Source organism: Ornithorhynchus anatinus, chromosome 2 (genome assembly GCF_004115215.2).
Source record: "Ornithorhynchus anatinus isolate Pmale09 chromosome 2, mOrnAna1.pri.v4, whole genome shotgun sequence".
NCBI classification, from domain to species: Eukaryota; Metazoa; Chordata; class Mammalia; order Monotremata; family Ornithorhynchidae; genus Ornithorhynchus; species Ornithorhynchus anatinus.
This window is the reverse complement of record NC_041729.1, coordinates 107,933,523-107,956,230: the sequence shown is the minus strand read 5'-3', so window position 1 is coordinate 107,956,230 and position 22,708 is coordinate 107,933,523. Positions and strand designations below refer to the sequence as shown.

General features: G+C 42.9%; 1 protein-coding gene across 1 annotated transcript; it reads left to right on the top strand.

Moving 5' to 3' along the window:
- Positions 1–810: 810 nt before the first annotated feature.
- On the top strand, positions 811–20,775 carry LOC100080566 (opsin-3-like). Its single transcript, XM_039914600.1, has 3 exons — positions 811–1,153; positions 11,077–11,402; positions 20,602–20,775. Exons 1-3 carry the CDS (start codon positions 811–813, stop codon positions 20,773–20,775), a joined length of 843 nt encoding a protein of 280 aa, XP_039770534.1.
- The last annotated feature ends 1,933 nt before the right edge of the window (positions 20,776–22,708 follow it).

Sequence of the window (22,708 nt, the reverse complement as noted above, 5' to 3'; positions counted from 1 at the left end):
AAAAGGCTACGAGTGATAAATTATGAATGACCTGCTTGACAGAGTATTTTTTAACCTTTTGGAAAGCTGATATTAAAAAAAATCTAAATTGTTTGGAGCCACTGAAAGCAGGAGCTATATTTTAAATAAAGTCACCTCTTAACACCATTAGGTAGGCATAGAGTGTTTGAATACACTGGCACAGATTGTTTTGCACCTCAAAAGAGCTAAATAAAATGCTGCTAATGCTACATACTGCATGATAAATGGTATTTATTGAGCGCTTACTGTTTACAGAGCACTGTACTAAGCACTTGGGGAAGTACAAAACAACAGAATTGATAGAACTCTATACCCATGTAAGTTGGGAAGAAGCTGTACTGGTACAGGAACACTAAAACATGAAATCCCATTATCCTTTCTTGGAAGGAAATGTCACATTTTGACATGCCTCTGGTTTATCGTTTTGACTTTAGCACTTGCTTTTTTCCCCCTTGTTTATAGGTAATTTTACCATGGAGAAGAAACATTTGGAGCTGTGATGGTAGGAGGAACTGGAAAGCACCTAAGGTTGTTCAGGTTTGGAGAGTGTGAGGTAACTCAGTCTGGTGTAGAAGAAGCAAAGATGGACTTGCTCTGCCCGGTCTCTAAGAGGCTCTGGTTGTGGAAGAAGTCCACAGAGCTGCCCTAATTATGGCAAGAGCCTCCTGGTCATTCATCAGCAGTGCTAAAGAGGAGGGTGGTATTAATGTCCTTCACAGTCACTGAAAGTTTTGCCATTTGCATGGTTTTCCTCTGAACCACTGAGTTTCCACAGAGTCAGAAATGAGCATGAACTGGACAACTAACCTGAACCTTGGGGCGGTGCACACCTCCGGGCACTTTGAAGAAAAGCCAAGAAATGGGCTCTCTAGGACAGGTCACACGGTGGTGGCCGTGTTCCTGGGAATCATCCTGGTGTTTGGCTTCCTGAACAATCTCATCGTGCTCATTCTCTTCTGCAAGTTCAAGGCCCTCCGCAACCCCGTGAACATGATCCTGCTGAACATCAGCGCCAGTGACCTGCTAGTCTGTGTCTCAGGGACCACCCTCAGTTTTGCGTCCAACATCTCTGGCCGGTGGATCGGAGGGGACCCTGGCTGCAGGTGGTATGGCTTCGTCAATTCCTGCCTAGGTAAGAGGAGGGCCAAGGGTGTGGGAAATTGGGGAGCTGGACATGCTGACCAGTGGGCCGCATGTGGCCCAGGAAATCGAATGATTGTCTTTGTGACCTTGAGGAGACTGAACTCCTGAAGTGAATCAAAAGGTTGTATAATAATAACAATAATAATAATTATGGTATTTATTAAGCACTTACTATGTCCCAGGCACTGTACTAAGTGATGGGGTGGTTACAAACAAATCAAGTTAGATACAGTCCCTGTCCTACATGGGGCTCACAGTCTTAATCTCCATTCTGAGGGTAGGGTAAATATCAAATACTTAAAAGTTACAGATCCAAGTATACTGATGACATAGAAGGTAGTGGCAGTAGGAGAAATGAGGGTTTAGTCAGGGCAGGCATCTTGAAGGAGGTGTGATTTTAATGAGGCTTTGAAGCATGGGAGAGCAGTGGCCTCTTATATATGAGGGGGGCAGGAGGTCCAGGCCACAAGGAGGAAGTGGACCAGGGATCAGTGGTAAAATAGATTAGATTGAGGTACACTGAGTAGGTTGGTGTTAGGGGAGCAAAGTATGCATGTTGGGTCGTAATAAGAAATCATCAAGGTAAGGTAGGATAGGGCAAGCTGACTGAGTGCTTTAAAGCTGACAGTAAGGAGTTTTGGTTTGATGTGGAGGTGGATGAGTAGCCACTGGAGGTTCTTGAAGATGTGGACTGAGCTTTTTAGTAGAAAAATGATCCAGGCAGCAGAGTGAAGAATGGACTGGAATAGGGAGACACAGGAACAAGGAGGTCAGTGAGGAAGCTGATGCAGAAGTGAAGGGGCCTTAAGTGCTTGGAACATAGTATTAGCAGTTTGGATAGAGAGGAAAGAGCAGATTATAGAGATGTTGTGAAGGTAGAAACAAAAGGATTTGGTGACAGGCTGAATATTTGAGAGGAATGAGAGAGATGATTCGAAGATAATACCAAAATTATGAGTTTGTGAGATCGGGGGATAGTGGTATTATCTATGGTGATGGGAAAGACTAAGGGAGTTTGAGTGGGAAAATGAAGCGTTCTGTTTTGGACATGTTATGTTTGAGGTGTTCTCCTTGAGATGAACCAAGTAGAGATGTCCTGACGATGGCCGGAAATGCAAATCTGCCAAGAAGGAGAGAGGTCAGAGTTGGATATGTAGATTTGGGAATCATCTGCATAGAGATGGTAGTTGAAGCTCTGGGAGCAAATGAGTTCTCCAAGTGAGTGGGTATAGGTGGAGAATAGAAGGGGACCCAGAACTGAGCCTTGAGGGACTCCGACAGTTAAGCAGAGGGGCAAGCAGAGGAGAGTCCCTGAAAGAGATGGAGAAGGAGCAGCCAGAGGGATATAAGGAGAACGAGGAGGGGACAGGGTCAATGAAGCCAAAGTTCATTAATGTTTCCTGGAGAAGGGGGTGGACCATGGCATTGATGGCGGGTGAGAGGTCAAGGAGGATCACATGGAAATTTATTGGATGGAAAAAGCTCTTGGAGGGGCCACTTCCAACCGGATTATTGTTAGGTAAAAATCAAAGAAACTCCTGGATGGCTCAGAACCTGGCAGGGAACAAATGAAGCTCTCGGACGCAGAGGTGAACCAGAAATGGATCCACTGGTTAGCTTTGACACCTTTCCCAGTTCGACGGGGCAAGTGGACTAGCTCCAGCTACTAGCTATTCCCAAGACCTTTACTCCCCTGCCCCCAAATGCCAATTGTGATGGGAGAAATTACCTCCCTCCACTGTCCCTGGACTTCCTATCCCAGGAAGAATCACTACCTCTCTGTCTCGAGCCTGTCAGGCAGGATCTTCATCCTGCCTTGTTCATTATGGTATTTGTTAAGCCCTTACCACGTGCCAGGACTGTACTAAGAGCTGGGGTGTATAGCAGCAATCAGAGTGAACCCAGTCCCTATCCCACATGTGGCTCACAGTCTCAATCCCCATTTTACAGATGAGGTAGCTGAGGTCCAGGGAAATGAAGTAACTTGCCCAAGGTGGCAGAGCAGACAAGTGGCAGAGCCGGGATTAGAATCTATGACCTTCTGACTCCCAGGCACGTGCTCTATCCCCAACGGCATGCTGCTTCTTGTCCTGCAGGGAGCAGGGCTGCCCCCCAGGGACAGTGGATTGGGGAAGAGATTTGGGCGGGGGGGGAAATCAATCTGAGGGCCTCCAGTTGAAATGGGGGTGGGATATGAGGGTAGGAGAACTGGACTTTCACCCTATGTGACATCAGTGGCATCAGATATTCACCCTTTCCGCTAGGCAGTAGATGTTCACCCCACCCTCAGCCCCACAGCATAAACTGATTTAAGGATGCAAACGTTGAGGAGTTAGTTTTGATATCCCAGCACTTAATACAGTGCTTGGCACACAGTAAGTCCTTAAATTCCACAGTTATTGTTATTAAGTCCAGGGAGGGAAAGATGGTGGTGTGGAAAATTGGGAAGTTGGGGGGTTTGGTTTTTGAACAAGCTGAGTGCTATGGAGGACGATCATGTGGAATGAAACTGCAGAGCTTCCCTTCATAGGTTTACGTGGGGAGAAAAGAATTTATCCTGCATGGGCTATGCACAACTCAAAGAATAATCTTTTGTCCTGGTGAATGAAACCTCGAGAAATCGAATGGGAGAGAAATGAAAAGGCTGGTGTAGCGTTTATTAGCTGAAACTGCTGGAGGCCTTTTCATATTTCAGAATAGAAGAGCACCTCAAAGGGACCAATTGTTTGTACTTTATGGGATAGGCCTGTAAAAGTCTTTTTACTCAAGGCTTAACTCAAGGCTTAATCGCAGCATATATTTTAAATCGTAGCATTTCAAAACCCTTAAGTATGGTGATAACAACATTATCTTCTAAGTCAATCAGTGGTATTTATTGACGGCTTACTATGTGCAGAGTATTTACTAAGCATTTGGGAGAGTCCATTACAACAGAATTAGCAGATACATTCTCTGCCATAGCGAGCTTACGGTAGAAAGAAACATCCCTTTTCTAAATACACCCATTCATTAGTTTCAGAACATGGACAACTCATTTTCCCATTTGGCAGAGCTACTCTCCAGTGTAATATTGTCTTGAGGATGCCTAGATGGATGTTTTGTAAAATAGGGCATGGAAGTCTTGAGCAGAACAAAACCTCCCTCGGCACTGACCTGGCAATCAGATAAGTCACGAGCGTCAAGCTCTCCTTGAAAGCCGATGATGGAGTTTATAAACCCTGGAAAGTAATTTGTATGGAAATTGGTTCTGTATCCTAATGGGCCATTTTCCTCATTGGCTGATTTGTCTGCCTTACATACTTTAACTTTGCATTCAGTATCTGCTGAGACTTAGTTTAGCAGATAAAAGCTGAACCTGGAATAAACAATGTTGTCTCCTATCCCTAGACCATAAATCATCTGCCCACCGAGAGAGAGTTTTCATTTGGGCCTTCATGATAATCGCAAACAATATCTTGAAATTGTATAACATTCATACTTTCTCAAAGTGCTTTCACATCAGTATCTCTTTTTATTCCCTCAACATCCCTGCAAGGTAGGGATTATCCTCATTTTATTGTCCTCATTTTACTAAGAAGAATTTAGGCACAGGGAGTTTTAAGTGATTTGAGCTCATCGTGGACAGGGAATGTGTCTGTTATATGGTTTTATTGTACTCTCCCAAGCGCTTAGTACAGTGCTCTGCACACAGTAAGTGCTCAGTAAATATGATTGATTGATGGTTGTAATTTATTTTAATGTCTATCTTCTCCTGTATACTGTAAGCTTGCTGTGGGCAGGGATCATGTTTTCTTGTAGTGCTTAATACAGTTTTCTGCAAATAGTAAGTGCTTGATAAATACCACTGATTGATGGATTGCACTCTCAGCCTTTTGATCATTTAACTAGATTTACTGCTTCTCTCTCATCACGCCAGTCCCCTCTGTGTCTTGTAACACTCAAACAGTGCAAATTGTGAGATTGAGACTCCATGAGTCTTTGAACATGAGAAGCTCTGATTTTCCTAAAATAATTATCCCACCGCTACCACACACACTTTTGCCCATCAAAGGGCAGGGACTGTCTCTATCTGTTGCCGATTTGTACATTCCAAGCGCTTAGTACAGTGCTCTGCACATAGTAAGCGCTCAATAAATACTAGTGAATGAATTATTCAGATACATTTATTGGCCTTGAAAAATTTTCTGAAATGCTAGAAGCAGAACCTTTGTCATGGGCAGGAGATGTCAATCTTATGGGACCCTCAGAGGTTAAGAGACACTCTCACAGAGACAGAGAGAGGTGGGGGGCAGAGAAGAGACATCTTTTTTATATATTATTTGTTAGGTGTTTACTGTGTGTCGAACACTGTTCTAGATGCTGGGGTAGATATAAGTTAAGTTGGACAAAAAGTCACCCATTCACAATCTTTTCAATCCAAAACCTGCAATAAAAGATGCATTATAGTACTGACTATATATGGAAATGTTCACCAGCTCATGCTCAGCCTGGGAAATAGAGCTCCATTTTCTGCCGAGGCAATTTTAGGAGCTCTGAGCCTAAATTCTTACAAATTAGGAAATGTCTCCCTCAAGTCAGCCTGGTCACTGCACATGTGACAGGTATCCCTGACACCCTTCATTGCTGAAGATGCCATTGGGGAAGATTTCATTCATTCATTCAATCATGTTTATTAAGTGTTTACTGTGTGCCGAGCACTGTACCTAGGACTTGGGAGTGTACTATATAACAATAAGCAGTCACATTCCCTGCCAAAGAGCTTACAGTCTAGAGAGGGACACAGACATTAATATAACTAAATAAATTCCAGATATGTACATAATAATATTTAGCCATGAACAGAGTGTTCTGAAGTGAAACTTTACCCTGCTGCTTTAAGAGAGGTATTTTTGAGACCTCCACAATCAGAAAAGTGAATTCATCCCTGACTCTCAGTCTGCTGATTTAGTCAGTCAATCAATCAGTAGTATTTATTGAGCATCTACAGTGTGCAGAGCACTATACTAAGGATTTGGGAGAGTACAGTACAAAAGAACTGGTCGACATGTGCCCTGTCCACAATAAGCTTATAGTCTAGAGGACTGTAAACTCCTTAGCTTTCTTCAGCTCAGGTGTCCTACCACAAATAATTTTGTCATTGAGCATCAATTCCTATTTCCAAAGAATGCCACCAACTCACAAGCTCAGCTGAATGCAAATTTCTTGGTGTTTCTCCAGATCAAATTTGATGAGGGTCAGCCACTATTCCTCTTGATTGTAAAGCATGTCTCAGTGGAAAGAGCACGGGCTTGGGAGTCAGAGGTCTTGGGTTCTAAGGCCGGCTCCACCACTTATCAGCTGTGTGACTTTGGGCAAATCACTTAACTTCTCTGGGCCTCAGTTACCTCATCTGGAAAATGGGGATTAAGACTACGAGCCCCATGTGGGACAACTTGATTACCTTGTAACTAGCCACTACTTAGAAAAGTGCTTGGCACATAGTAAGCGCTTAACAAATACCAAAATTATTATTATTAAACTTTTTGCAAATAACACTCCCACCTATACACTTACTATACTTACATGAAATTATCTGTTATTCTTGTGATCAGGTCTCATGTCTAATAAGGCTAAAACTTCTCTCTTAGGTGACTTGAATAGATTAAGACATGATTTACCCATCAGTAATTGTGCATTCAAAGAAAAGGCATGTTATAATGTGATTACTGATAAAATAATTATAGGCAGTGAGATTATTTGCTTGAGAGGCAGTCCATTCTCAGGTTCTCATTATGTAAGGGAACAATGCAAATTGCTGACCATTTTTCCAGTTTAAAGTTGACATCCTCTGATAATTGATGTGCTTTGAAAAATCATTTCATGCTTAACTGTATTACATGCTGATATAAGTTATTCTTCATCAGTTCAAGGAAGATTAATTTTCCAAACTCCTATGGCAAGAAATCTTTCATTCCATGTCTCTATCTTGAAGACAGAATCCTCATTTGGCAAATTAATAATGAAAGAAATAAAGTGAAATGCCCTTCCGAATAAGTAATTAAAAGCCTGTAATAATGGAGTTATTTCTTTTGGAGCTGTTGATTCTGTTACCACATCACAGTTTGTCTTCAGTTTTGTGAGCTTCTTGGATTTGCTTTAAAAGCAAACCACTCAGGTTTATACGATAATGATAATAATTATGGTACTTGTTAAGCCCTTACTATGTGCCAAACACTGTACTAAGCACTGGGGTAGATACAAAATAATCAGTTTGGACACAATCCCTGTCCTACATGGGGGCTCAGGGTTCAAGTAGAAAGGCATGGGAGAGAAGGGCAGCATGGTTTAGTGGCTAGAGCACGGGCCTGGGAGTTAGAAGGTCATGGGTTCTAATCCCCACTCCATCACGTGCCTGCTGGGTGACCTTGGGCAAGTCACTTCACTTCTCTCTGTAAAATGGGGATTAAGACTGTGAGCCCTATGTAGGACAGAGACAGACTGTGTCCAACCCGAATATCTTGTATCTGCCCCAGGGCTTAGAACAGTGCCTGGCACAAAAACCATAATTATTGTTGTTATTATCCAATCTCCACTTTACAGATGAGGAAACTAAAGCCCAGAGAAGCCGAGTGACTTGTCCAAGACTTGCAGTGACTTGCAGAGATGTGGCAGAGCCACGATTTGAATGCAGGTCCTCTGAGTCTCAGCTCTGGGCTTTTTCCACTATTATTATTATTATGCTATTTGTTAAGCACTTTCTATGTGCCAAGCACTGTTCTAAGCACTGGAGTAGATACAAGGTAATCAAGTTGTCCCACATAATAATAATAATTGTGGTATTTGTTAGTGCTTACTATGTGCTAGGCACTGTAGTAAGCGCTGGGGTAGATATGAGTAAATCGGGTTGGACACAGTCTCTGTCCCATGTGGGGCTCACAGTCTCAATCCCCATTTTACAGACGAGGGAACTGAGGCACAGAGAATTGAAATAACTTGCCCAAAGTCACACAGCAGACAGAGGTGGAGCTGAGATTCGAGCCCATGGCCTCTAACTCCAAGCTCGTGCTCTTTCCACTAAGCCACGCTAGCCCATGTTGCTTCTCTTGGCTCAGTGGAAAGAGCACGGGCTTGGGAGTCAGAGGTCATGAGTTCGAATCCCAGCTCTGCCACTTGTCAGCTGGGTGACTGTGGGCAAGTCACTTCACTTCTCTGTGCCTCAGTTACCTCATCTGTCAAATGGGGATTAACTGTGAGCCTCATGTGGGACAACCTGATTACCCTGTATCTACCCCAGCGCTTAGAACAGTGCTCTGCACATAGTAAGCACTTAACAAATACCAACATTATTATTATTATTCTCTTTGATTCTTTGAGATTCTACTCAACATGTTTCCATCAAGGCATCCAAGATAAGAAATCAGAATAAACAGAATGTTAAAAAAATATTAATAACATGGCCTAGTGGACAGAGCACAGGAGTGGTAATTAGAAAACCCAGATTCTAGCCCTTCTTCTGACACTGGCTTGCTTTGAGAACTTGGAGAAGTTTTATAACCTCCCTGGGGCTCAGTTCCTCATCTGGATAATGGGGATAAGATTGACTGTGAGCCCTGTGTGGGACAGAGGTGGTGTTTGATCAATCCATCAGTCAATTCATCTATCACATTTATCGAGTGCTTATAGTGTGCAGGGCACTGTACTAAGTCATTCTCTCAGTCACTCAATTGTATTTATTAAGCACTCACTGTATGCAAATCATTGTATTAAGCACTTGGGAGAGTACAGTATAACAATATAATAAACACATTCCTGCCCACAGTGAGCTTACCAGTCTAGAGAATGAACTTACTAAGCACTTGGGAGAGTACAACACCACAACATAACAGACACATTCTCTGCCCACAGTGAGTTGATAGTGTATCTACCCAGCACTTGGTATCTAGTAAGTGGTCAATAAGTGTGTTAATTATTAATCCTTATTATCAGCCAAATTATGTACATACATGCATACACACAAGTTCCTATTCACACATGTGAATGTGGCAGAAAAGACCAGCTCAGAACTGAAGCACCCACCCAACTAAAAATGGATCCTTGTTGTGCTCCTGGGTTTGTTCCATGTTGTGTTTTCCTCTGTTTCCCATTTTACCTCCAAACCTAGTGGAGACTGGAAAACTCACAAACCAATGTTGTCATCCATGGTAGGAACTAAAAGCTAAAGACCCAAATGATTCTCACCAACCTTAAACCCTTCAAGAGTGGTGCATTTTTTGAGCAACTTATTACTGGTGAAACATAATTATTTTCCTGGGATGGTACAAGGATGAATCTAAATTTTCTAATCAATCGATGGTATTTATTGAAGGCTTACTCTGTGCAGAACACTGTACTAAGTGCTGGGATAGATACAAGGAAATCAGTTTGGACCCAGTCCCTGTCCCACTTGGGGCTCACAGTCTTAATCACCATTTTTCCTGCGAGGTAACAGAGGCCCAGAGAAGTGAAGTCACTTGCCCAAGGTGACACCGCAGATGAGTGGCAGAGCTGAGATTAGAACCCAGATCCTTATGACCCTCAGACCCATGCTCTATCTACTAGGTCACGCTGCTTCTCATTTTGTTTGTGTTAAGTTGGTGTTCTTTTGTCTCTCCTATTAGAGAAGCAGCATGGCTCAGTGGAAAGAGCCTGGGCTTGGAAGTCAGAGTTCATGGGTTCGAATCCCAGCTCTACCACTTGTCAGCTGTGTGACTGTGGGCAAGTCACTTAACTTCTCTTTGCCTCAGTTTCCTCATCTGTAAAATGGGGATTAACTGTGAGCCTCACGTGGGACAACCTGATTACCCTGTATCGACCCCAGCGCTTAGAACAGTGCTCTGCACATAGTAAGTGCTTAACAAATACCAACATTATTATTATTATTATTACTACATCTCAAGCACTTCAAGGGCAAGAAGTCTATCTTTCACTGCACTTTTAAGTTCCTCAGTACCCAGTACAATGCCCAGAGCACAGTCTGCTCTTGATAAATGCTGTTTCTGAGAAAAACTCAGTGGTCTAACCGAAGCTTGCAATCTTCTAAAGATGGGCACTTCTTCCCCAGTTTTCAAATGAAAAGTGACGTCCATTCACTTTAGCAGGATTTCCCTCGAAACTTCCCATGCCCTAGTCAGTCAGTCAATCAATCAATCAGTGGTATTCACTGAGCACTTATAATAATAATAATAATTATGGTACTTGTTAAGCACTTACAATAATAATAATAATGTTGATATTTGTTAAGCGCTTACTATGTGCAGAGCACTGTTCTAAGTGCTGGGGTAGACACAGGGGAATCAGGTTGTCCCACGTGGGGCTCACAGTCTTAATCCCCATTTTACAGATGAGGTAACTGATGCACAGAGAAGTTAATTGACTTGCCCACAGTCACACAGCTGACAAGTGGCAGAGCCGGGATTCGAACTCATGATCTCTGACCCCAAAGCCCGTGCTCTTTCCACTGAGCCATGCTAATAATAATAATAATAATAATAATGGTACTTATTAAGACTTACTATGTACCAACCACTGTTCTAAGTCCTGGGGTAGATACAAGCTAACCAGGTTGGACACAGTCCCTGTCCCACAAGGGGCTCACAGTCTTAACCCCCATTTTACACATGAGGGAACTGAAGCCTAGAGAAGAGAGGTGACTTGCTCAAGATCCCACAGCAAAGTGCCAGACCCACGATTAGAACCCAGGTCCTTCTGATTCCCAGGCCCGTGGTCTATTCATTAAGCCACGTTACTTCTCCTACAGTTGCAGAGCACTGTACTAACAGTTTGAGAGTGTACAATAGAACAGAATTAGCAGACCCCTTCCCTGCCATAATGAGCTCATCCACCTGATGACTGCAAAACTCTGATTCCAAGTGCTTTTATCCTTCCCTCCTCCAGGCATCGTGTCTCTGATCTCCCTGGCTGTGTTGTCCTACGAACGTTACAGAACCCTCACGCTCCACCCCAAGCAGAGCACAGACTATCAGAAAGCCGTGCTGGCGGTGGGTGCCTCTTGGATTTACTCTCTGATTTGGACCATCCCTCCTCTCCTCGGCTGGAGCAGTTATGGCACGGAGGGAGCCGGGACCAGCTGTTCCGTGCATTGGTCCTCCAAGTCCCCAGTGTCTGTGTCGTATATCGTGTGTCTCTTCATCTTCTGCCTGGTCATCCCAGTGCTGGTTATGATCTACTGCTATGGGAGACTCCTCTACGCTGTCAAACAGGTAAGTTTGGTGATGTATAGGTGATAGGGGAGCAGGACCCCCTTCTTTCATATGTCTCATTTAAGGAGAGGTGGAAGGGGTGGCTTAGCAGAAAGAGCACGGCCTTGGGAATCGGAGGATGTGGGTTCTAATCCCTGCTCGGCCACTTGTCTCCTGTGTGACCTTGGGTAAGCCACTTAACTTTTCTGTGCCTCAGTTAGCTCGTGTAAAATGGGGATGAAAACTGTAAGCCCCACATGGGATAACCGGATTACCTTGACTATACCCCCGCACTCAGAAGAGTGTTTGGCACATACTAAGTGCTTAACAAATACCATTATTATTATTATTATTATGATTATTATGTTAGCCATGGACAGAGAGGAGGAAGAAAATATCTACAGCCACTTCTTTTTCATTTATGCTCTCCCTTCCCCAGCTGCATTCCAGTTCACAGTCTTTTTCTTCCCCACCTTGCCTTCAAATGACAATACTAATGATCATGGGAGTAATTATGAGAAACAGCATGGCTTAGTGGATAGAGCACAGGCCTGGGAATTTGAAGAACATGAGTTCTAATCATGGCTCTTCCATACATCTGTTGGGTGACTTTGGTAAGTCACTTCACTTCTCTGTGCCTCAGTTACCTCATCTGTACAATGGGAATAAGAGTGTGAGCCCCCATGTGGGACAGGGACTGTGTCCAACCTGATGTACTTGTATCTACTGGAGCACTGAGAACGGTGCTTGGCACCTAGTTAGCGCTTAACAAGTACCATAATTATTATTAATTGTGGCATTTGTTAAGATCTAACCTGGTCCCAGGCACTATACTAAGTTCCCGAGTAGAAGCAAAATGATCAGGTTAGCCATAATTCCTATTCCACATGGGGCTATCAATCTAACAGGGAGGGAGAGTGGGTATTTAAACCTATTTTACAGATGAGGAAATAGAGTCCCAGAGAAGTTAAGTGGCTTGACCAAGGTTACACAGCAGGCAAGAGGTGGAGCAGGACTAGACCAGGTCTTCTGACTCCCAGGCCCTTGACCTTTCTACTAGGCCAGGCTGCTTCTGTACAAATGGTGTTTTATTGCAACTCCTTTGGTTCCCACATGTTGCTCAAATCCTTCCCCCTGCATATGGAACTGCCATCTTGCTTCACATCTGCCAAAACCTCTCTCCCTCCCTTCAAAACCTCCTTAAAAGCCACCTCTTCCAAGAGATATAACCTGATTATCTCCATCATGGCCAGAGCACCCCTTCAGACACCTTAGCACCCATGTTTGTTATCTCTTAATTATTTGTTATTAATTTAATTTGTTTAATTTTTCACTGTCATTTGTATCAGAACTTTTACTCCTTTACTTATACTTTCATTTGGAAGTTTGTGCCTACCTGCCTCCCTCAATTTGAAAGATACTCAGAGCTCCTCCCTTCTGCATCACCTATGCACTGTAAGACTGCACATCCTAAGCAATTAAATACTCACTCACCACTCCCAGTACTTAGGCACATATCCTTATTCCATTATGTTCCTCTACTTGTAATTTATTTTAATGTCTGTCTTCCCCCAGATCCATGAGGAAAGAGATCATGTACCCTACCATCTTCTGGGCTCTCTTAAGCACTTAGTACAGTGTTCTGCACACACTAAGCACTCAATAAATACCACTGATTGGCAGTGACCATGTCTTTTACATTTATTTTCAGTTCTCGAGCTCCGTTCTGAACCCAATAAATGCTTGATAAATGTCATTATTGATGATGATCATGAGAAGGAGGAGGATAATGAAGTGGAAGCAAAAAGAAAAAAACAAGCAAAATTCAAAGTTCCAATATTTTCCAGAAAGGTGTGGGTCTTCATGAATAGTTTTATAGCTTAACCAAAACATCCACTGCACACAAAATGGCTGTCTTTTATATCTATCTGTCTCTCTGCCTGCGTGCCCGTCAGAGACAAGGATGGCATGAAAATATAGGCGACTCAGAACCAAAAAAGTCAAAATGATTTCAAATTCCATTTAAATTTAATGAAATGAGGGTAATGTGCAATAAGCCTCTAATGTGTAATCTGGCTTTTGAGAGTGCCTGAAATAGCGCATGCCACTTAAAATAAAGCATGCTGAATGCCAGGTGAAAATTGTTTTATTTATTGCTTTTCATAACAAAATAATTATAAAGGAATCCTCTTATTTTCCAGGCTTTGCAGCAGTATAACCCCTTTCTCTGTAGATTTCCTAACCAAGCCATAAAATCATACTTCAAAACAGATAAATAACAACAAGGGGTAAACAGGTGATAAATCATCTTAATAACTATACCCCCATGCACAGTCAAATGTGAATTAAAATGTGTTTAGCTTTGACAAAGGTAAGAAATTGTTTGATTAAGATTTCTACCCTTCTAGGTCAGAACTCTAGCAAAAATACACACATTTGTAGGAACTGATGTTTTCATTTCTTGGAAGACGTCATCATAAGTAATACATGATCATTACCCTCTAGACAGTAAGCTCGTTGTTGTCAGGGAATGTGTCTGCTAATTCTGTTGTTTTGTACTCTCCCAAGCACTTAGTACAGTGCTCTGCATGGGGTAGGGGCTCAATAAATACCATTGATTGATTGATTGATCACCCTCAATTTCACCCTTGAAGCAGCATGGCTCAGTGGAAAGAGCCCAGGCTATGGAGTCAGAGGTCATGGGTTCGAATCCCTACTCTGCCACTTGTCAGCTGTGTGACTGTGGGCAAGTCACTTAACTTCTCGGCACCTCAGTTACCTCATCTGTAAAATGGGGATTAACTGTGAGCCTCATGTGGGACAACCTGATTACCCTGTATCTATCCCAGCGCTTAGAACAGTGCTCTGCACATAGTAAGCGCTTAACAAATACCAACATTATTATTATTATCCTTATCATCATCTTCTTTAATATCCATTTTTAGCATTTATTGAGGTCCTCCTGCATGCAGAGTGTGTTGGATGGCTTTGTATCAAGCACTGCATTAGGTTCTTGGGAACATACAAAATATACAGAAATCCTGAGTGCTCAAGGTGGCTGGTGGAAATATTATAACCCAAAATCAGAAGCCATGCCTTTCTTTATTCTTGGCTATGGACCCTCCATCCATTCCATACCTATACTCCCTTGATTATTATTACTATTAGTAGTAGTAGTAATAGTACATTTGTTAAGCATACTGTGTGTCAAGCACTGTTCTAAGCACTGGAGTTAAGTTAATCAGGTCACACACAGCCCCTGTCCCACGTGGGGCTTACAATCTAATAATAATAAAACAATGATAATAATTGTGACATTTGTCAAGTGACTTGTCCGAAGTCATACAGCAAGCAATTAGCAGAGCTGGGATTAGAATGCAGATCCTCTGACCCTCAGGCCCATCCTCTTTCCACCAGACCATGCTGCTCCTTGAGGGCAAGGATTGTGTTAACCAACTCCATTGAGCTATACACTCCCAAGCGCTTAGTACAGGGCTCTGCCCACATTAAGCACTCTAATACCATTAATTAAATGATTGAAGGTGTCTTCAGAGAGCTAATATGACTCCAAAATAATTAGCAGTCTAGCTAGAGTCATTACAGTCTTCTAGACTGTGAGCCTGTTGTGGGCAGGGATTTCATTCATTCATTCAATCGTATTTATTGAGCACTTACTGTGTGCAGAGCACTGAACTGAGTGCTTGGAAAGTACAATTCGGAAACAGATAGAGACAATTCCTACCCAGCAACAGCCTCACAGTCTAGAAGGGGGAATACAGACAACAAAACAAAACAAGTAGACAGGCATCAATAGCATCAGTATAAATGAATAGAATTATATATATGTACACATCATTAATAAAATAAATTAATAGTAAATATGTACATAGTATACTACTATGTATATATACTACTACTACTAATAATGATAATAATCACGGAAGTATAGGTATGGAATGGATGGAGGGTCCATAGCCAAGAATAAAGAAATGCATGGCTTCTGATTTTGGGTAATAATATACAAAATATACACAAGTGCTGTGGGGCGGGGACGGGGGGAAGCAGAGGGAGGAGTAGGGGCAATGGGAAGGGGAGGAGGAGCAGAGGAAAAGGGATTGTCTCTATTGGTGGCTTAATTGTAGTTCCCAAGCACTTAGTACAGTGCTCTGCACACAGTAAATGCTCAATAAATACTAGTGAATGAATGAATGAATTATGCTTAGTAATGACTAATAAAATCAGAGAGCCTCAAGAGAACCTCAGGTCCCATCTCCTAGTAGGAATAGAAGTGTTATTTATTAAGCACTTTCTGTGGGCAGAACACTCTACTAAATGCTGGAAGAGAATACACACATGAGAATAAGACATGGCACCTCTGAGATATTAATCAACTGCTATTAGTTATCCAAAACTCACTAGATGCACAAGTCATTGAAAGATATGAGCTCTTTCCTCAAGGTTTTCATTCTTCCAATTTCCCTTTCTATTAATATCTCACCTAGATTCTCTTGCCTTCATCCCCTCCCTCACACTTTTCCCCTAGCCTGTGAAGCCCACTCCCCAAATTCACCCAATTGCAGCTCTTCCCATGTTCAGTGTTCTCTCCAAACCTCACTATCTTCAACAAGCCCCCTTATTGATTCTCATGACCCCAAGTTCATTCGTTCATTTATTCAATCATATTTATTGAGCAATTACTGTGTGCAGAGCACATACTAAGCACTTGGGAAGTACAATTTAGCAACAAATAGAGACAATCCCTGCCCACAAAGGGCTCAGAGTCATATCAACCCAAACCACACATCCTAGCCCTTTGATATCTATTTCATCATACCCATCCTTGTGTGTATATCTCTATGTGCACAGTGTTGCTGAGGCATATTGAATCCTGCATTTACCTTTCCAGACACACACACACTCATGGGTGAACTTCCATCAGTGATAGTTATCAAAAGCTTACTTTGTTCACAGGACTGTACTAGACACCTGGGAGAATACAAGAGTTGGTAGACTGCCACATGTCTGCTGTGTGACCTTGGGGAAGTCACTCACTTCTCTATGCCTCAGTTACCTCATTTGTAAAATGGGGATTGAGACTGCAAGCCTAATGTGGGACAGGGACTGTGTCCAACCTGGTTTGCTTGTATCCACCTCAGAACTTAGTTCAGTGCCTGGCACATACTAAGCTTTTAACAAATAGCACAATCATTAGTATTATTATTATTATTAATATTACTATAAGTTCCCTGCCCCCGAGGAGCTTCACCATCAGTGGTGTCTTTATCAAACAGGAAGGACAACTAGAGGTATATATGTTCAATTGTAACTATGTTGTGGATAGGAAATGTGTCTACTAGCTCCATTAATTGTACTCTCCCAAGTGCTTAATTCAATGCTTAGCATAGGAAGCACCCAATAAATACACTTGATGATGATGGTATTTTTATGTCTGTCTCCCCTGCTCCTTTTGGGTAGGAAACATGCCTTGTGCATTTGGTGTACTTTCCCAAACTCTCAGTACAGTGCATTTTACTCAGTGGGTGCTAATAAGTACCGTTATCACTAAAATAAAGATATGGAGTATGGAGATGGAGACCTAAATTTAATACATCTACTAAATGCAGATTATCAAGCACATCTTTATTGATAAAATTGAAGCCATCAGGTATGATCTACCTAAAATCTCTCCTGCTCCTCTCTAGTCCCTCCCTCCTTCTGCCTTTTCTTGAACTCTCCCATCTTTCCCTGCAGTATCTCCAGAGGAACTCTCCTGCCTCCTCTTAAAATCTCTCCTCTCTACCTGTGCTTCTGACCCCATCCCTTCACACCTTATCAAAATACTTGGTTCCTCCATTCTTCTTCCTTTACACCATCTTCAACTGTTCACTTACCAAAGACTTCTTCCCTACTGCTTTCAAACATGTTCATGTGTCCTCTATCCTAAAAAAAATTCTTCCCTTGACCTCACGGCTCCCTCTAGTCATCAACCCATGTCCTTCAGACCATTCCTCTCCAAACTCCTTGAGTTATCTACTCCTGCTGCCTCCGCTCCTTCTTCTCCAATTCTCTTGACACCCTCCAACCTGTCTTCCTCTCCCTTTGCTCCATGAAAGCTGCCCTCTGAAAGGTCACAAATGATATCTTTTTGCCAAATCCAGTATCCTCTATACCAACTTAGTCCTCCTCAACTTCAACACTGTGAACCTCCTCTTTCTCCTGGAAAAATTATCCAATCTCAGCTGACAATGTCCTCACCTCCTCCAAGAGGCCTTCCCAAACCGAACTTCCCCTTTTCCCTCTGCTCTCTAACTGCTCCCCCTCCGTCCTCTGCTCCCTCCCCCTTCCTCCCTTCACCTCCCCTCAGCTAAGCCCCCTTTCCCTTTGCTCCTCCCCCCTCTCCCTTCCCCTCCCCTCAGCACTGTGCTCATTTGTATATATTTTTATTACCTTATTTATTTTGTTAATGAGGTGTACATCCTCTTGATTCTATTTAGCATGATTATGTTGTCTTGTTTTTGTCTGTCTGTCTCCCCTGATTAGACTGTAAGCCCATCATTGGGCAGGGATTGTCTCTATCTGTTGCCAAATTGTACATTCCAAGCCCTTAGTACAGTGCTCTGCACATAGTAAGCGCTCAATAAATACTATTGAATGAATGAATGAATGAATGTCCTATCCTGGTTCTCCTCCTATCTCTCTGGCAGCTCATTCTCAGTCTCTTTCCTGGGCTCCTCCTCAAGCTTCTATTCTCTAACTGTGGGAGTCTCTCAAGGCTCAGTTCTGGGTCTCCTTCTATTCTCCATCTAAACCTACTCCCTTGGAGAACTCATTTACTCCCATGGCTTCAACTACCATCTCTATGCAATTGATTCCCAAATCTACATTTCCAGTCCTGATGTATCTTCCTCTCTGCAATCTCACATTTCCTCCCAACTTCAAGACATCTCTACCTAGATGTTCCACCGACACCTCAAATGTAACATGTTCCAAAAAGAACTCCTTATCTACCCACTCAAACCTGTCCTTCCCTTGATTTTCCCATTACTGTTGACTGCCCCATCATCCTTCCATTCTCACAAGCCTGTAACCTTGGTGTTATCCTTGACTCATCTGTCTCATTGAACTCACACATACAACCTATCACCAAATCCTGTTGGTTCTACCTTTACAACATCTCTAGAATTTACTCTTTCCTCTCCACACAAACTGCTACCATGCTGACCCAGGTACTTATCATTTCCCTCCTTGACTGCTGCTTTGGCATCCTTGCTGACCTCCCTGCCTCCTTTCTCTCCCCACTCCAGTCCATATTTCACTCTGCTGCCTGGATCATTTTTCAAAACAAATTTTCAGTCCATGTTTCCCCTCTCCTCTAGAACTTCCAGTGGTAGTCCATCTATCTCTGCATCAAACAGAAACTCCTTACCATTGATTTTAAGGCACTCATTCACCTTGTCTCCTCTTAGGTCATCTCACTGATTCCCTACTTCGGCCCAGCATGTTCACTTCTCTCCTACTCACCATATCTCAATCTCCTCTATCTCACTACCGACCCCTCACCATGGCCTGCCTCTGGCTTGGAACTCCCTCCCACTGCATATCTGACAGATCATCAATCTCCCCACCTTCAAAGCCTTATTAAAATCACATCTTCTCCAAGAGGTCTTCCCTAAGTCTTAATTTTCCCTACTCCCTCTCCCTTCTACTTCACTCTTGCACTTGGATTTGTACTCTTTATTCACCCCACCCTCAGCCTCCCAGCCCTTCTGTACATAGCCATAATGTATTTTAATGTGTGTCTCTAGACACACTAATAATAATAATAATAATATTGGTATTTGTTAAGTGCTTACTATGTGCCGAGCACTGTTCTAAGTGCTGGGGTAGACACAGGGGAATCAGGTTGTCCCACGTGGGGCTCACAATCTTAATCCCCATTTTACAGATGAGGTAACTGAGGCACCGAGAAGTTAAGTGACTTGCCCAAAGTCACACAGCTGACAAGTGGCCGTGTGGGGATTCGAACCCATGACCTCTGACTCCAAAGCCCGTGCTCTTTCCACTGAGCCACGCTACTGTCTTCTAGGTAGACAGTAGACAGTAGGCTCTTTTTTGTATGATATTTATTATGCTCTTACTATGTGCCAGTCTTCGTATTAAATGCTGGGTTATTAAGTGTTGGACAAAGTCCATGTACCACATGGGGTTTATAGTTCTAATCCCAGTTTTACAGATGAGGTAACCAAGGCACAGAGAAGTTAAGTGACTTGCCCAAGGCCATATGGCAGATAAGTGTCAGAGTCTGAATTGGAACCCAGGTCCTCCTGACTCCCAGTCCCATGCTCTATGCACATGTTCCTCTCTGTGAGTGGGGAACATGATAAATTGTACTCTCCCAAGCGACTAATATTGTGCTCTTCACACAGTAAGCACTCACTAAATATGACTGATTGATTGATTGATCTTTCTGTTTATAGGCCTTCTCCCTTTGTGGCGAATCCCATTTTAGCCAGTAGAATTTTGTGGTCAGAAATGTAGTAAAATAATGTCCTCTGGTCACAAACCCAGTGGAATGGGTTATGATGGAAATTGGAAAGACATCTTATCCTAAAATAATAGGGACCAATTTTGCTAGTGGGATTTCACAGGGCTTTGAAAGGCCACCTGCACTCTAGATCTGTCATGCTTCTTTGAACTTAGCAGGGAAGGTCGAAAAAAATGATTGCGTTCAATTTTCTCGAGAGGCCGAAAGGTTTTTTTAAAGGGCAGGGTAACTCTACTGTTGATAGATTCAAGCACACACGGTGTGAAATAATAAGCATGACTCAAAGGCTTTTATATGTCCTGTAGTTTTAATCTTTTGAAAATTATAACAGAAGTTTGACATTTAAACCATGCAAGTCCTATACCAATGGGTAACACTAATTAGCATTCTCCCAGCTAAGTCACTGAAGTAAATGGATCACTCCTGTAATGGTGGCAGAGGATATGCTGCAAGTTAAGGCAAGAGGTTCCTATTTATCTTCACCTCCAGAGGCTGATTTCTCCTCTGAGAACTGAAGTTGGTTAGGCCAGTTGCTGGATGGAAAGGCTAAGTCTGACCTTCATCATCCCACCTTTGTCTGTGAGTGAATAAAGGTCCTGATGGTCCAGAGGGGAGATGGTTAAAGAGTGGAAATTCCTTCTTAAATCTCCCAGTCCCTTCTCTTCACCCTCCCAGCTCCTTCCTGATCTCCTCCTGGTGGTGGTGTCTGCTGAAGCTGCCATCACTCCCTCACCCTTCCAGGAAAAAGTCCAGGCTGCCCTGGTTGAAGCCGTTTCTGTCGTTATGTGTTCGGGGATCACCCCGGCTGCCTGTGTTTTCCAGTGGCCCAGTTTCATTCCAGCACCATAATTAGAGTATGTTAAAAAGAGGAGAAACCAGGATTCAACGCTCCAAGGTGGAATGTGATGACATCATTTTGTGAGGTTGAAGCTGTTTCACTTCAGAAAAGCAGCATGGCTTAGTGTGGAAAGAGTTCCAAGCCAGAAACAAGCCATGGGTGAGGGGTTGGTAGCAAGATGATTCCACCACTTGTCTGTTGTGAGACCCTGGGCATGTCACTTAACTTCTCTGTACCTCAATTCCCTCATCTGCATAATGGGGATTGAATACCTGTGCTCTCTCCTACTCAGACTGTGAGCCCCATGTTGGACCTAATAATCTCCACTGGTTCACATTCCTCTTTGTGTCTGAACTTTTTATTATGGTATTTGTTATGCACTTACTTTGTGCCCAGCAGTGTTTTAAGCATTGAGTTAGAGACAAGGTAATCAGGTTAGACACAGTCCATGTCCCATATTGAGAACACCTCCTTATTCCTCATTTTCCAGATGAGGGAACTGAGGCACTGAGAAGTGAAGTGACTTGCTCAAGGTCACACAGCAGACAAGTGGCGGAGCTGGGATTGGAACCCTGGTCCTTCTGACTCCCAGGCCTATGCTTTAATCATTAGGCCATGCTGCTTCCAAACTCCTGGTCATTAAAGTCATTAAGACACTCGATTAGCTCTCACCCTCTCTTCTCTGTTCTTCACCTTTACACCCCAGTTTAGGCTCTTCCCTCCTCCTCACTCTAAGGAGAAATTACCCTCTGGAGGGGGAAGTGAAATGAAAATTCTAATGACAGATGGAGCTAAAGGACTAGCCACTCACATATGAGAAGCTGAGAAAGTTCAGAGTATCTGAGAGAGGCACATATCTGGGTCTGGGTTTGGTAGGGGGGTCAGGGCAAGGGAAATTGAAGAGTGTCTGCTTCCATCTTGGTGGGGAGGATGTGGCCTAAGGGATAAAACGGGGGCCTGGGAGTCAGAAGGACCTGCATTCTAATTCTGGCTCCACCACATGTCTGCTGTGTGACCTTGGGCAAGTCACTTCACTTTTCTGAGCTTCAGTTGCCTCATTTGTAAAGTGGGGATTAAGATTGTGAGCCCAATGGGGGACAAGAACTGTGTCCGATCTGATTAACTTCTATCTAACCTAGCACTTAGAACAGTGCTTGGCATGTAGTAAGCAATTAACAAATACCAGTATTATTATTATTATTATTAAGATGAATGGTCTATACTCTGCTCCTGTAAGAGGAGGTTAGGTTGAGGATTTTCTCTGGAGGTCTAGAAATGAGGCCTCAATGTGAAGAAAAGCTCCAGGTGTGACAGAGACCATATCTGACCTGCTTATCATGTATCTACCCCAGTGTTAAGAACAGTTCTTGGCACATAGTAAGTGCTTAAAGCGTGTTGTGGACAAGGAATTTGTTTATCACCTCCGCTGTATTGTACTCTTAAACATTTAGTAGCCAGTCATTTGTATTTTCTGAGCACTTATTGTGTGCAGGGAGCTGCACTAGCACTTAGGAGAGTACAATAAGCAGACACAGTCCCTTCCCACAATGAGTTTACAGTCTAGGGACTGTCTAGAGACTAGACTGTACAGTAGTACAGTGCACTGCATGCTCAATAGATGCCATTGATTGATTGATTGATTAATTAACAAATGCTGTAATCATTGAAATCATCATTATTATTATTGCCATTTGAAGGCAAGCTTAAGTAGAGAAAGAGTGTGAACTGGGATGTGGCTGGAGAAGAGAGTGAATATTAATACTATCATTAATGTTAATAACATTACTACTAGTTAACTAAGGGTTTTAATGACCCTTCTCAATTTCCTCTCGAATTGCCTGTGGTCAGAGAACCGTGTGACCTCTGTAGGTATGAGAGAAAAGGCTGTGGTATATCTGTGAAATTTAAAGTGGTTAAACATGTCCATTTTAAAAATCACCATCC